General features: G+C 45.9%; 1 protein-coding gene across 3 annotated transcripts in view; it reads right to left on the bottom strand.

The window, feature by feature from the left end:
• EIF2D (eukaryotic translation initiation factor 2D) overlaps positions 1–13440 on the bottom strand; it is a 39571-nt gene extending 26131 nt beyond the window's left edge. For 2 of the 3 annotated variants that reach the window (XM_079760838.1, XM_079760840.1), the window contains exons 1-3: positions 13359–13394; positions 12982–13027; positions 10942–11097 (exon numbers count right to left, since the gene is read on the bottom strand). Coding sequence is in view for 2 of the 3 variants with exons in the window: in XM_079760840.1 (XP_079616966.1) it covers positions 10942–10997 (56 nt within the window). In the remaining variant the exon portion in view is untranslated. Of the gene's footprint in view, positions 1–10941; positions 11098–12981; positions 13028–13358 lie in introns of all 3 variants that reach the window. The other variant, XM_079760839.1, reaches the window with a different exon arrangement.
• Positions 13441–13563: the final 123 nt, after the last annotated feature.

Here is a 13563-nt window from a genome sequence, read left to right as displayed (position 1 = left end):
AGTTTAGGAGGCAGAGAGAACCCAAGCAAGAAGAATCCAAACAGGCCTACCCCCAGACACATCATAATTAAAATGCCAAAAATTAAAGACAAAGAGATCCGGGTGAGGCTGGGTCCCGGGTCCGGGTGAGGCCATGGGCCCCTGGAGCCGGGTGAGGCCACGCGCCCCTGGGTCCGGGTGAGGCCACGTGCCCCTGGGTCCGGGGGAAGCTAGATCCCGGGTCCGGGCGAGGCCGTGTGCCCCTGGATCCGGGTGAGGCTGGGTCCCGGGCCCGGGAGAGGCCACGCGCCCCTGGGTCCAGGTGAGGCCATGCGCCCCTGGGTCCAGGTGAAGCTGAATCCTGGGTCTGGGCGAGGCCATGTGCCCCTGGATCCGGGTGAGGCTGGGTCCCGGGTCCGGGTGAGGCCGTGGGCCCTGGATCCGGGTGAAGCCGTGCCCCTGGGTCCAGCCGAGACCAAACCAGAGGGAGTCGGACCTGCATTACCACCATTTGTCCACCATCCAGAGCTGAGGGGTCAGTGCCGACATGTACTCATAAGGAACTGGTGGACATTGATATTGGGTCTCAAAAGAACTGTTGGTCCAGAAAGAAACTCACTACAGACTGATTCATTTGCCTGTCAGCATAACTATTATTGCTCGTCGCACATTCAATTCTTATAAGTATATCTCTAGTGACACATGATTTCGCTCATCTAGGGGAAATGATGAACAACATAGACTGATGAACAAGAACAGAACCAGAAACAAGGAGGCATCGATCGGACTATCGGGCCTCAGAGGGAGGATAGGGGAGGGTGGGGGGAGGGGGGAGAGATCAACCAAAGGTCTTGTGTGCATGCATATGAGCCTAACCAATGGTTAAGTTCAACAGGGGGTTGGGGCATCCATGGGGAGGGGTGTGGGATGGGAATGGGGGGATGAGGACAAATATGTGACACCTTAATCAATAAAGAAATTAAAATAAATAAATAAATAAATAAATTAAAAAATAAATAAATAAAGACAAAGAGAGAAACTTAAGATAGCAAGATAAAAGCAAACTGTTACCTACAAAGGAGTTCCCATAAGGCTGACACCTGATTTCTCATTAGAAACTCTACAGGACAGAAGGGAATGGCATGAAGTACTCAAGGTAATGGAAAACAAGGATCTGAAACCAAGATTACTATTTCCAGCAAGGCTATCATTCAAAATAGATGGTCAAATAAAGAGTTTCCCAAACATAAAAAGGCTAAAGGGGTACATCACTACCAAGCCAGCATTACAAGAAATGTTAAAGGGATTGCTGTAATGAGAAGAAGAAACAGAGACAAACCTAGTCATACAGAATTAAAATGGCAATAAATAAGTACCTATCAATAATAACCCTAAATGTAAATGGATTAAATGCTCCAATCAAAAGGATAGGTGAATGGATACAAAAACATGACCCACCTATATGCTGTCTACAAGAGACCCACCTCAGAACAAAAGACACACACAGGATGAGAATGAAGGGATGGAAAATAATTTTCCATGCAAATAGGAAAAAAAGCTGGAGTAGCAATACACATATCCAACAAAATAAACTTTAAAATGAAGACCATCACAAGACAACAAAGGTCACTATATCATACTAAAGGGATCCATCCAACACGAAGACATAACCATAGTAAACACATATGCACCCAATATAGGAACATCTAAATATATTAAAAAAAAACTTCGAGGACTTTTTTTTAAAATGTATTTTTATTGATTTCAGAGAGGAAGGGAGAGGGAGAGAGAGTTAGAAACATCAATAATGAGAGAGAAACATTGATCGGCTGCCTCCCGCACGCTCCACACTGGGGATCAAGCCCATAACTGGGGCATGTGACCCTGACAGGAACTGAACCCGAGACCCCTCAGTCCGCAGGCCAACGCTCCATCCACTGAGCCAAACCAGCTAGGGCTCTAGAGGACTTTAACGGAGAGATGGACAACAATACAGTCATAGTAGGGGACTTTAACACCCCACTGATTTCACTGGATAGATCTTCCAGACAAAACTTAACGAGGAAACAGTGACTCTAAAGGACACACTGGATCAGATGGATTTAATTGACATTCATAGAACATTTCACCCCAAAGCAAAAGAATATACATTCTTCTCAAGTGCACATGGATCATTTACAAAGATAGACCACATGTTAGGACACAAAACAAGACTCTACAAGTTCAAGAAGATTGAAATCATATCAAGCATCTTCTCAGATCACAGTGGAATGAAATTAGAAATCAACTACAATCCTATATAATAAAAGGGTAATATGCAAATTGACCCTAACAGTGGGACCACCAGGAATGACCTGTTGCTATGACATGCACTGACCACCAGGGGGCAGGCACTCAATGCAGGAGCTGCCCCCTGGTGGTCAGTGTGCTCCTCCAGGGGGAGCTCCGCTCAGCCACAAGCTGGGCTGTCGGCTGTGAGCGCAGCAGCAGTGGCAGGAGCCTCTCCTGCCTCCTTGGCAGTGCTGATGGCTTAGGCCCGCTCCCCATGGGCTCCTGGGCTGCCAGAGGGATGTCTGACTGCCAGCTTAGGCCCGATCCCCAGGGGAGTAGGCCTAAACCAGAAGGTGGACATCCCCTGAGGGGTCTCAGAATGGGAGAGAGCACAGGCTGGGCTGAGGGACCCTCTCCTCTCCCCCCCCCCCCCAGTGCACAAATTTTCGTGCACCAGGCCTCTAGTAAAAACATACAAACACATGCAGGCTAAATAGCATGTTATTAAACAATGAATGGGTTACCAATAAGATCAAGAAAGAAACAAACAAACAAAAAATTCCTGGAAATAAATGAAAATGAACACACAACAACCCAAAATCTCTGGGGACACATCAGAAGCAGTCCTGAGAGGGAAGTTCATAGCGCTACAGGCATGCCTCAAAAAAAAAAAAAACCAAGAAAAATCAGCATTAAACTTTTAAACTCTATAACTGAAAGAACTAGAAAGAGAACAACAACAAAAGCCCAGAGTAAGTAGAAGGAAGGAAATAATAAAGATTAGAGCAGTGATGGGCAACCTTTTGAGCTTGGTGTGTCAAACTTCGCCAAAAAACTGAGCTTAATTCGGGTAGTGTGTCACTTTGAGGAAAAAAACTAACTCCAAGACTCTAGTCGCAAATGTTTCATCCTCAGGAGCAGCAAATGTTTCATCCTCGGCATGCGGCCGCGTGTCATCAGAAATGGCTACGCGTGTCAGTGCTGACACGCATGTCATAGGTTCACCATCACTGGATTAGAGTGAGGAGGAAACTGGTCTTGCAAGGCGTGTCAGGCCATATATACTGTGAACAATGCACTGCCCTGGGGAAAGGGGGGGAAGGGTCGTTATCGCTGGCCCCAGGACAGATCATCGGATATGGCCTGGGGACCCCCAACACCTGGGGGCCTTCCTGTAAGCCCACAAAAGGGGGCGGAACCATATCTGCAAGACAAAGACCCCAGAAGGTTATAAAAAGTGAAGCCCTCTGCATGTTTCTTCACTCTGATTTGGAAATTATTCCCGGAGTCCACTAGTGTTAATAAACGGGACTTTAACACCCCACTCTCCCTTTCTCTAGGAAGTGTGCTTGGTATTTCTTTGGTCTTCTGCAACAAGAGCAGAAATAAATAAAATAGAGACTAAAAAAAAAAAATCAATGAAACCAAGAGCTGGTTCTTTGAAAGGATACACAGAATTGATAAACCATTACCCAGACTCATCAAGAAACAAAGAGAGAGGACCCAAATAAATTAAATCAGAAACAAAAGTGGAGAAGTAACCACTGACACCACTGAAATACAAAAGATTGTAAGAAAATATTATGAACAACTATATGCCAACAAGCTGGACAATATGGATGAAATGGACAAATTCCTAGAAAAATAAAATCTCACAAAACCGAATCAGGAGGAATCAGAAAACCTGAATAGGCTATAACAACTGATGAAATAGAAGCAGTCATCAAAAAACTCCCAGCACACAAAAGCCCAAGTCCAGATGGCTTCACGGAGGAGTTTTACCAAACATTCAAAGAAGAACTAACACCTATACTCCTCAAACTATTTCAGAAAATCCAAGAGGAAGGAATACTTCCAAACTCTTTTTATGAGGCCAGCATTATCTTAATTCCAAAACCAGATAAAGACACTACAAAGAAAGAGAATTGCAGGCCAATATCCCTGATGAACACAGATGCTAAAATCCTCAACAAAATATTAGCAAACCCCATCCAGCAATATATTAAAAAGATCATACACCATGACCAAGTGGGATTTATTCCAGGGATGTAAGACTGGTACAATATTCACAAATCAATAAATGTGATACATCATATAAACAAATGGAAAAACAAAAATTGCTCATATCAATATTTGCAGAAAAAGCATTTGACAAAATCCAACACCCATCCTATATAATAAAGAGGGAATATGCTAATTGACCATCACTCCATCACAAAAGAGGGCTGCACCCACAGCTGAGGCCTAGTTCCCATAAGGAGCCTTAATGAGCAATCAGCAGGGACCTGAGGCTACGCCCTCCCCCACCCCCATGGGGCTTGACAGGGGACCTAAGGCTGTGTCCCCCACCCGGCAGGGCTTGACAGGGGACCTAAAGGTGCACTTCCCATCCTGGTGCTGGGCTAGGGGACCTCAGGTTGCTCCCCCGGCCCCAGTGCCAAGCCAGGAGTCCTCAGGCCATACCCCCCACCTGGCAGGGCTTGACAGGGGACCTCAGGCTGCACCCCCCCACCCGGCAGGGCTTGACAGGGGACCTAAAGGTGCGCTTCCTGTCCTGATGCTGGGCTAGGGGACTTCAGGCTGCTCCCCCCAACCCAGCACCAGGCCAGGGGACCTCAGGCCGTGCCCCCCACCAGGTGGGGCTTGATAGAGGACTTTAGGCCATGCCCCCCACTCTGGCACCAGGCCGGGGGACCTCAGGCCGCACCCCCCGCCCCAGCACTGGACCAGGGGACCTGAGGCTGTGCCCCCCTGCCTGGTGGGGCTTGACAGGGGACCTCAGGCTGTGCTCCCCACCCAGTGGGGCTTGACGGGGGACCTCAAGGTGCACCCCCAGTGCTGAGTCGGGGGAACTCAGGTCATGCCCCCGCCCAGCAGGGCTTGACAGGGGACCTGAGATTGTGCCCCCCTCCTGGTGCCGGGCCAGGAGACCTGAGGCTGTGCCCCCCCCCCCCCGCCTGGCGGGGCTTGACGGGGGACCTCAGGCCATGCCCCCCACCCAGAGGGACTTGACAGGGGATCTCAGGCTGTGTCCCCCACCTGGCAGGGCTTGATGGGGGACCTCAAGGCACGCCCCCCGCCCCGGTCTGGGCTGGGGGACCTCAGGCCATGCCCCCTGTCCTGGCGCCGGGCCAGGGGACCTGAGGCTATATACCCTGCCCGGCGGGGCTTCTCAAGGGTGGGACTGGCCGGGTCTGGATCTAGCCCAATGGGGGGGCGGGGGCGGCCGGGTCTGGGTCTCATGCGATTTTGAGGTGCATGTGGGTGGGCAAGGACTTGACTCTGGGTCCCGTGGTGCGCCCCAGACTCTGACAGGAGGAAGGTTTTCATATACATTTTACTAATTTTCTTTCATCTCTGACACTTCTATTATAGAGAAAGGGCAAAAAGAAATATTAAATTACTTCCTGTAATTAACCCCCTTTTAATGTGCACGAATTTCGTGCACCGGGCCACTAGTTTTTTATAAAAACCCTCAGCAAAGTGGGAATAGAGGGAGCATATCTCAACATGATAAAGGCCATATATGACAAACCCACAGCCAACATCATACTCAATGGACAAAAACTAAAACCATTTCCCATAGGAATAGGAACAAGACAGGGATGTCCGCTTCCACCACTCTTATTCAACATAGTATTGGAAATCCTAGCCACAGCGATCAGACAAGAAGAAGAAATAAAAGGCATCCAAATTGGAAAGGAGGAAGTAAAACTCTCATTATTCACAGATGGCATGATATTTTACATATAAAACCCTAAAGACTCCACCAAAAAACTACTAGATTTAATAAAGCAATTTGGCAATATTAACAGGATACAAAATGAAAACTCAGAAATTGATGGCATTTTTATACACCAATAATGAATTCTCAGAAACTGCTGGAGGCTAGGAACAGTAGTTACCATAATAAATGCAGGAGGTCCATCAAAAGGTTGATGGACACTTTCAGCAGGGCTGAAGATCTGCATATGATTGCCTGCTGAGGGCAGTTTCCCCCAACCTGATGGTCCTTTATTGTTTACCAGGCCTTGCTAGAGGGCAAAATGTGTGAATAAAAAGCCCTGGGGGCGGAGATTCGAGGAGCTTAGTCACTAGAACTGTTTCCATCTGGCCCTCCAATATGCCTTCCAAATTCATATTTCTTGTCTAGTATTATTCATTTATGCACAGCTCTTCTCCAGATTCCTGAACCATAGCAGCTTCAGGGAAAGACAAGACTGTGGCAAGAAACTAAACAATCCCATTTATCATTGCAACAAAAAAAGTAAGATACTTAGGAATAAACGTAACCAAGGAGGCAAAAGACCTGTACACGGAAAACTACAGGGCGCTGAAAAAAAGGGATAGAAGGAGATATAAAAAGTGGAAGAATATAGCATGTTCATGATTGGTAGAATCAACATCATTAAAATGTCCACACTACCCAAGGCAATCTACAAGTTCAATGCAATCCCTATTAAAATACCAACGACATATTTCACAGAGCTAGAACAAACACTCCAAAAATTTATATGGAATCAAAAAAGACCCTTAATAGCTGCAGCAATTTTGAGAAAGAAAAATGAAGTTGGAGGAATCACAATACCAGATTTCAAGTTATATTACAAAGCCACCCTAATCAAAACAGCCTAGTACTGGCACAAGAACAGGCATATAGATCAATGGAACAGAACAGAGAACCCAGAAATTGACCCAAGCCATTACACTCAATTAATATTTGACAAAGGAGGTAAGAGCATACAAGAGAGTCAAGAGTTTCTTCAATAAATGGTCTTGGGAAAATTGGACAGATATATGCAAAAAATAAAAATAAAATCAGACCACCAACTTACACCATACACAAGAATAAACTCAAAATGGATAAAAGACTTAAATGTAAGTCATGAAACCATAAAAATCCTAGAAGAAACCATAGGCAGTAAAATCTCAGACATCTCTTGTAGCAGTATGTTTGCTTACCGATACATCTCTTATGGCAAAGGAAACTAAAGAGAAAATAAATAAATGGGACTACATCAAAATAAAAAGCTTCTGTACAGAAAAAAAAATCAACAAAACGAAAAGAGAGCCCACTGTTTGGGAGAACATATTTGGCAATGATACATCTGATAACAGGTTAATATCAAAATATATTAAGGAACTCAAACAATTTAACAAAAGGAAGACAAACAATCCAATTAAAAAATGGGCAAAGGACGTTAAATAGACGCTTCTCCAAAGAAGACACACAACACAGATGGCCAAGAGACATATGAAAAAATGCTCAAAGTCACTGATCATCAGAGAGATGCAAATTAAAATGGCAATCTCACACCTGTCAGAATGGCTACCATCAACAAATGACAAGTGCTGGCAAGGATGTGAAGAAAAGGGATCCCTAGTACACTGCTGGTGGGAATGCAGACGGGTGCAACCATTATAGAAAAGAACATGGATTTTCCACAAAAAATTAAATATGGAACTGCCATTTGACTCAGTGATCCCACTTCTAGTAATATATCCTAAGAAACCCAAAGCACCAATCAGAAAGAATGTTCATAGCAGCACAATTTACAATAGCTATGATCTGGAAAGAGCCCAAGTGTCCATCAGTAGATGAATGGGTAAAAAAAGCTGTGTTACATTTATACCATGGAATACTATGCAGCTGTAAAAAAGAAGACTCTCTTACCCTTTGAGATAGCATGGAGGGACCTGGAGAGTATCATGCTAAGTGAAATAAGTCAGTCAGAGAAAGACAAATATTACATGACTGCACTCATATGTGGAATCTAAATAACAAAATAAACTGATGAAAGTCGTGGATCCAGAGACATGGAAGCATGGAACAGTGTGGTATCTCAGAGGGAAGGTGGGGGAGGGTGGTGGGTGCATGGGAGGTAATCAACCAAAAACTTTGTATGCATATATGCATAAATCATGGACACAGACAATAGAGTGCTGAAGGCCTGGGGCGGAGGGGCAGGGGCAGGCTGGAGGGTATCAATGAGGAAAGAAGGGGGACATATGTAATACTTTCAACAATAAAGAATTATTAAAACAAAACAAAACAAAACAAAAACCCAGGCTGGATTGTGGCTGAGTGACAAGGAGGCTGCTGAAATTCCAGTGTTCCTCTTAAGGAGCCCACACACAAATGTACACATCCTGCTTCTTCTGAGCTCCAGTGCCAGGGGACTCAAACACACACAGGGAGGAACTGGCTTGTCTGGCATCAGGGCAGGAACTCGGGGATGGTGCTCTCCCAGATCGGGGTGCTCACAGGGGTCATTGTTCCAGTGCTGGGACCTCTCCTCTCACAGGGCTGATTGGCAACCATCTCTGAGTCTCCATCAGCCTGGAGCACACTGTTTGTTCCGCCCTGGGGATTCCCTGAGACTCACTCCATCCAATTTATGGCCCCACTCAAGCTGTTTGCAGCAGCTTTTCCATATGAACGGCCTGTCCTGGCTCAGGCTTCAGACTCTGCTAAAATCTCTCAAACAAGCTGCAGCTGGTGACAGCATGCCCCAAGACTGGGCACTAGCACCAACCTGCCTTGCTTCACAGCTAGGCCTCACCTGGGCACCGCCAAGCCCAATAAAAATAGCAAATAGCAGCCCTCAGCTGATCCCTCTGTAGCTCCTGCCGGGTGGCCCCAGGCAATGGCTGACTTTGCACCTCCCTGGAGGCCCTAGAACCAGTACACCTGGTGGACAGCTTCAGACCGTAACAGATTACAACTCTACACATCCATAAGCGACTCACTCAAGGGGCAGACTCAGTGAGCACCAAAACCCCACTGAAGCAAGTACTGCTCCATAAGAGTGTATCCTGCACAGCTGCTCTCCCACTGTAGTCGCAGCTGGTCCTCACAGTCAATTGGCTTGGAGGTCAACTTCTCCCAGTGATGCCAACAGCAATCAAGGCTCAACTACAAGACTGTGCACACAGCCCACACGGGGGTGCTGCTAGAGTGCCCAGCTCAGGTTACTGAGGAGGCTGAGGCACTGGGCCCTCCAGGACACCTATCAATTCCAAGAGACATAGCGCTCTACCTAATACTTAGAAACAAACACAGGGAAGCAACCAAAATGCAGAGATAAAGAAGCATGCCACAGATAAAAGAAATGGAAGCAAGCAAACTACTAGATACAGAGTTCAAAACCATGGTTATAAAGTTACTCAATGAACTTTCAAGGATCTTAGTGAGAATGTCAAAGACATGAAAAAGGACCAGTCAGAAATTAAGCATACACTAACTGAAATAAAGAATAATTTACAGAGATTCAACAATAGAGGATTCAGTGACTCAAATCAACGATTTGGAATATGAGGAAGCAAAAATCACACAATCAGAAGATTAAAAAGAAAAAAGAATCCAAAAATATGAAGATAGTGTAAGGAACCTGTGGGGCAACTTCAAACATACCAACATTCGCATTATGGGGGTGCCAGAAGGAGAAGAGAGAGAGCAAGATATCGAAACCCTATTTGAAAAAATAATGACAGAAAAACTTCCCCTACCTGGTGAAAGAAATAGACTTGCAAGTCCAGGAAGCACAGAGAGTCCCAAACAAGAGGAACCCAAAGAGGCCCACACTAAGACACATCATAATTAAAATGCCAAGGGTTGCCCTAGCCGGTTTGGCTCAGTGGATAGAGCATTGGCCTGAGGACCGAAGGGTCCCGGGTTCAATTCCGGTCAAGGGCACATGCCAGGTTGTAGGCTGGCTCCCCAGTAGGGGGTGTGCAGGAGGCAGCCAATCAATGATTCTCTCTCATCATTGATGTTTCTCTCCCACCTTCTCCCTTCCTCTCTGAAATCAATAAAAATATTTTAAAAAATAAATAAAATAAAATGCCAAGGGTTAAAGAAAAGAGAGAATCTTAAAAGCAACAAGATAAAAGCAGTTAGTTACCTATAGGGGAGTGCCCATATGACCATCAGCTGATTTCTCAACAGAAACTTTGCAGGCCAGAAGGGAGTGGCAAGAAATATCCAAAGTGATGAAAAGCAATGACCTACAACCAAGATTACTCTACCCAGCAAAGCTCTCATTTAGAATTGAGGGTCAGATAAAGAGCTTCACAAACAAGAAAAAGCTAAAGGAGTTCATCACCACCAAACTAGTATTACATGAAAGTTTGAAGGGTATTCTTTAAGAAGAGGAGGAGGAGGAGGAAGAGAAGAAGAGGAGAAGGAGGGAGGAGGAGGAGAAGAAGGGATAAAATATATGAACAATAAAATGGCAACAAATACATATCTATCAACAATTGAGTCTAAAGATCAAAATAAACAAACAAGAAATCTAATGAACAAAATAAACTGGTGAATAAAATAGAATCAGAGGCATAAAAGCATAGTACAGACTAACAAATCTCAGAGGGGAGGGAGGATGGGGCAGGAGGAGATTAACCAAAGATCTTACCTATAGACACAGACAATAGGGTGGTGAAGGCCTGGGGTGGGGTGGGAAACAGGTAGAGGGGGACATGGGGGAGGGAGGAAGGGGGACATCTGTAATACTCTCAACAATAAAGGTTTAAAAATACACATCAGTGGAGCCCCTTATCAAGAAATTCTTAATCATTAGACCTGGAGGGATTGGGGGGTAAGTCTGAATTGATATTTTTCAAAAGTACCAGTATTTATTTATTGCAGCACACCAAAATTTAGTGGCTTAAAATAATCATTTTATTGCTCACAGTTCTCGAGGGTCTGTTGACTTGGTTCTTCGGCTGGCTTTGCTTGGGATCCTCATGTGAATGCTGTCATCTGGCAACACAACTCTGTTGGGATGGCCTCTCACCTGTCTGAGGATTCTCCAATCTAGTTCAGATTTGTCCACATGGTGGCAGCATCTAAGAGCATAAGAGAGAACCTGTAAGGTCTCCCGAGGCTAAGACTCATAATCACACAATTTTGTCACTTTCTATTGGTCAAAGCAACTCATATGGCTGGCCAGATTCAAGAACTGGGAAAATAGTCTGGCAGGAGTGGCTCAGTGGTTGAGCGCTGACCTATGAACCAGGAGGTCACAGCTCAATTCCAGTCAAGGCACATGCCCAGGTTTTGGGCTCGATCTCTAGTAGGGGACATGCAGGAGGCAGCCAATTGATGATTCTCTGTCATCATTGATGTTTCTCTCTCTTTCCCCCTCTTCTTTCCTCTCTCTAAAATCAATAAAAAACATTAAAAAAAAAAAAAAAAAAAAAAGCCCTAACCGGTTTGGCTCAGTGGATAAAGCGTCAGTCTGTGGACTAAAAGGTCCCAGGTTTGATTCTGGTCAAGGGCATGTACCTTGGTTGCAGGCACATCACAGTAGGAGGTGTGCAGGAGGCAGCTGATAGATGTTTCTTTCTCATCGATGTTTCTAACTCTCTATCCCTTTCCCTTCCTTTCTGTGAAAAAAAAAAATCAATAAAACATATATTTTTAAAAAAAGAACTGGGAAAATAGTCTTCACTACTTTAGGGAAGCAGCTGCAAAGAATGTGTGAGGCTTTGGAGGGGAAGAAATGGCGTGAATGGTGTAGGAGCTGCCTGCTCAAGAGCTGCAGAGTGGGGGACTTTAACCCAGCCACCTGTTAAATCAGAGCCTCTTTGAAGAAATCCTGGAAAGTACTCGGGTCACTAAAGTTAGAGATTTATGAAGCTCCAGCAACCTCAAGGAGTCCTCCCCACCCCTTGACCATGGGAACAATAGCCTCAAGATAAAAGACTGGTGTTTCCTGTCTCCGGGGAGGAAGGGAGCAGGGATGCTTCAGGTTGGCTCCCAGAGATACGCCTGGAACACGGACAGAGATCCAATCCTCTCAAAGCAGTGATTCAGAATGAGGTAACAACAAAACTTGTGGGGCAAGTCCCATGCTAAGTCGTCTGAGGTGTCCACACACAGGTACTAAGGACAGTGATTATTAATAATAGGATTTTGCAATCTTAGAGCCGAAAGGGACCTCAGCAACAATCTAGCTCAAACCTTTTGTTGCCATGGGATTTTGTTTAAACAAAAGCTTCCATTGGAGCCCAAATACAAACCTATTAAGAAAACAGGATTGCTCTGGGGGTGAGAGGCAAAAAAACCCACTTCTTTGTAAAATTGGAAACTTTTTTTAAAGCATCCCGGAAGACCACATTTTTATTTATATTTACATCAGAGGCTAACGCAACATTGATCACAAAGAATAAAATTCCCCCAAACGAATACATTCTTAACTTAATAAGTGAAGAGCCTTTGGATTTTAAGGGCAAGTTTACTTGGAAACATGAAAGCAAGAAATATGACTATTAGTCATACAGAAATGAGCCTTGGATGGAAATTTCTTCCACTTAACGGACTATGGTTTGGGTCAATGAGTCCCCAAATCCCACCAGGTGGCGCCCATGTTCGGCATTTGCTGAACACAGCGCTTGGTTCTTTTCATGAGGGTCAGGTGGCCTCGTGCGGTGCAGGTTTAGAAAATCCAATTAGATGCCGCGCTCCAGAAAACACCACTCGTGCTCTTCTGTTTTAACATCTTTTCCTCTCACATTCAACTACCAAAAATCCGTTTAACACTGATTCCACACACACACACACATTCCCAAGAAAAAGACAGGAAAAGCCTGTTCCCAAGGGCAGCAGGAGGAAGGCTGGGGGACTCGCACACTTTTCTCGGTCAGGTTTTGCCAATTAGAAGACGCTGGGGGAGCACGGCTCCTCTGGCCTCCGTTTTCTCGTCCCTAAAAGGGCTCTTTGAGACCTACCATCCGTAGCATCCCATTGCAGGGGACTCGGTCCTCCGTTTATGTTCTGGAAAAAGAGAGCTGAAAGCTGTAAAAGGGGGGCTGTCGTCTGGTCTGGTTACCGAGATTAAATAAACACAATAGAACGTTCGAAAGCACTGGTAGGGTCACGAACTGGGCTTATGACTGCTCTCCTACGTAACTTAGGGCCCGGTGTGGGGGGGGAGGGGTGGCCGCCCCGCAGGGGGAGTCTTCAAAAGTTACACATTTTTTAAAAATGCATATCCCAAAGAGGTTTCTAGAACGCCAGGCTGCAACCTGTTAAGGGACAGCAGACTTCTGAGGCAGAAATGGGACTAAGAGCTACTTGCACAATCCTCCACCGCGGCCTTCCTCACCTCCGGGCCGCCGCCCTCCGCCCTCAGCTCGCCGCCAGAAGAACCTGTCCGCCCGGGCGGCCCCTCGCGGCGGACCTCCCGGAGCCTGCGCGGTGGGCAAAGGCTTCTGGCCCCGCCCCCGTGCGTCATGCGTCTTTGCGCAGAGGCGTTTCCCGGAGCGTGCCCGGTTGCTAGGCGACCACACTGCTCCTCCCCCCCGCCCGCC

The sequence above is a fragment of the Cnephaeus nilssonii genome (assembly GCF_951640355.1).
Source record: "Cnephaeus nilssonii genome assembly, chromosome: 21".
In the NCBI taxonomy this organism is placed as follows: domain Eukaryota; kingdom Metazoa; phylum Chordata; class Mammalia; order Chiroptera; family Vespertilionidae; genus Cnephaeus; species Cnephaeus nilssonii.
The sequence above is the reverse complement of the archived record's forward strand: the minus strand, read 5'-3'. Positions and strand labels throughout refer to the sequence as shown.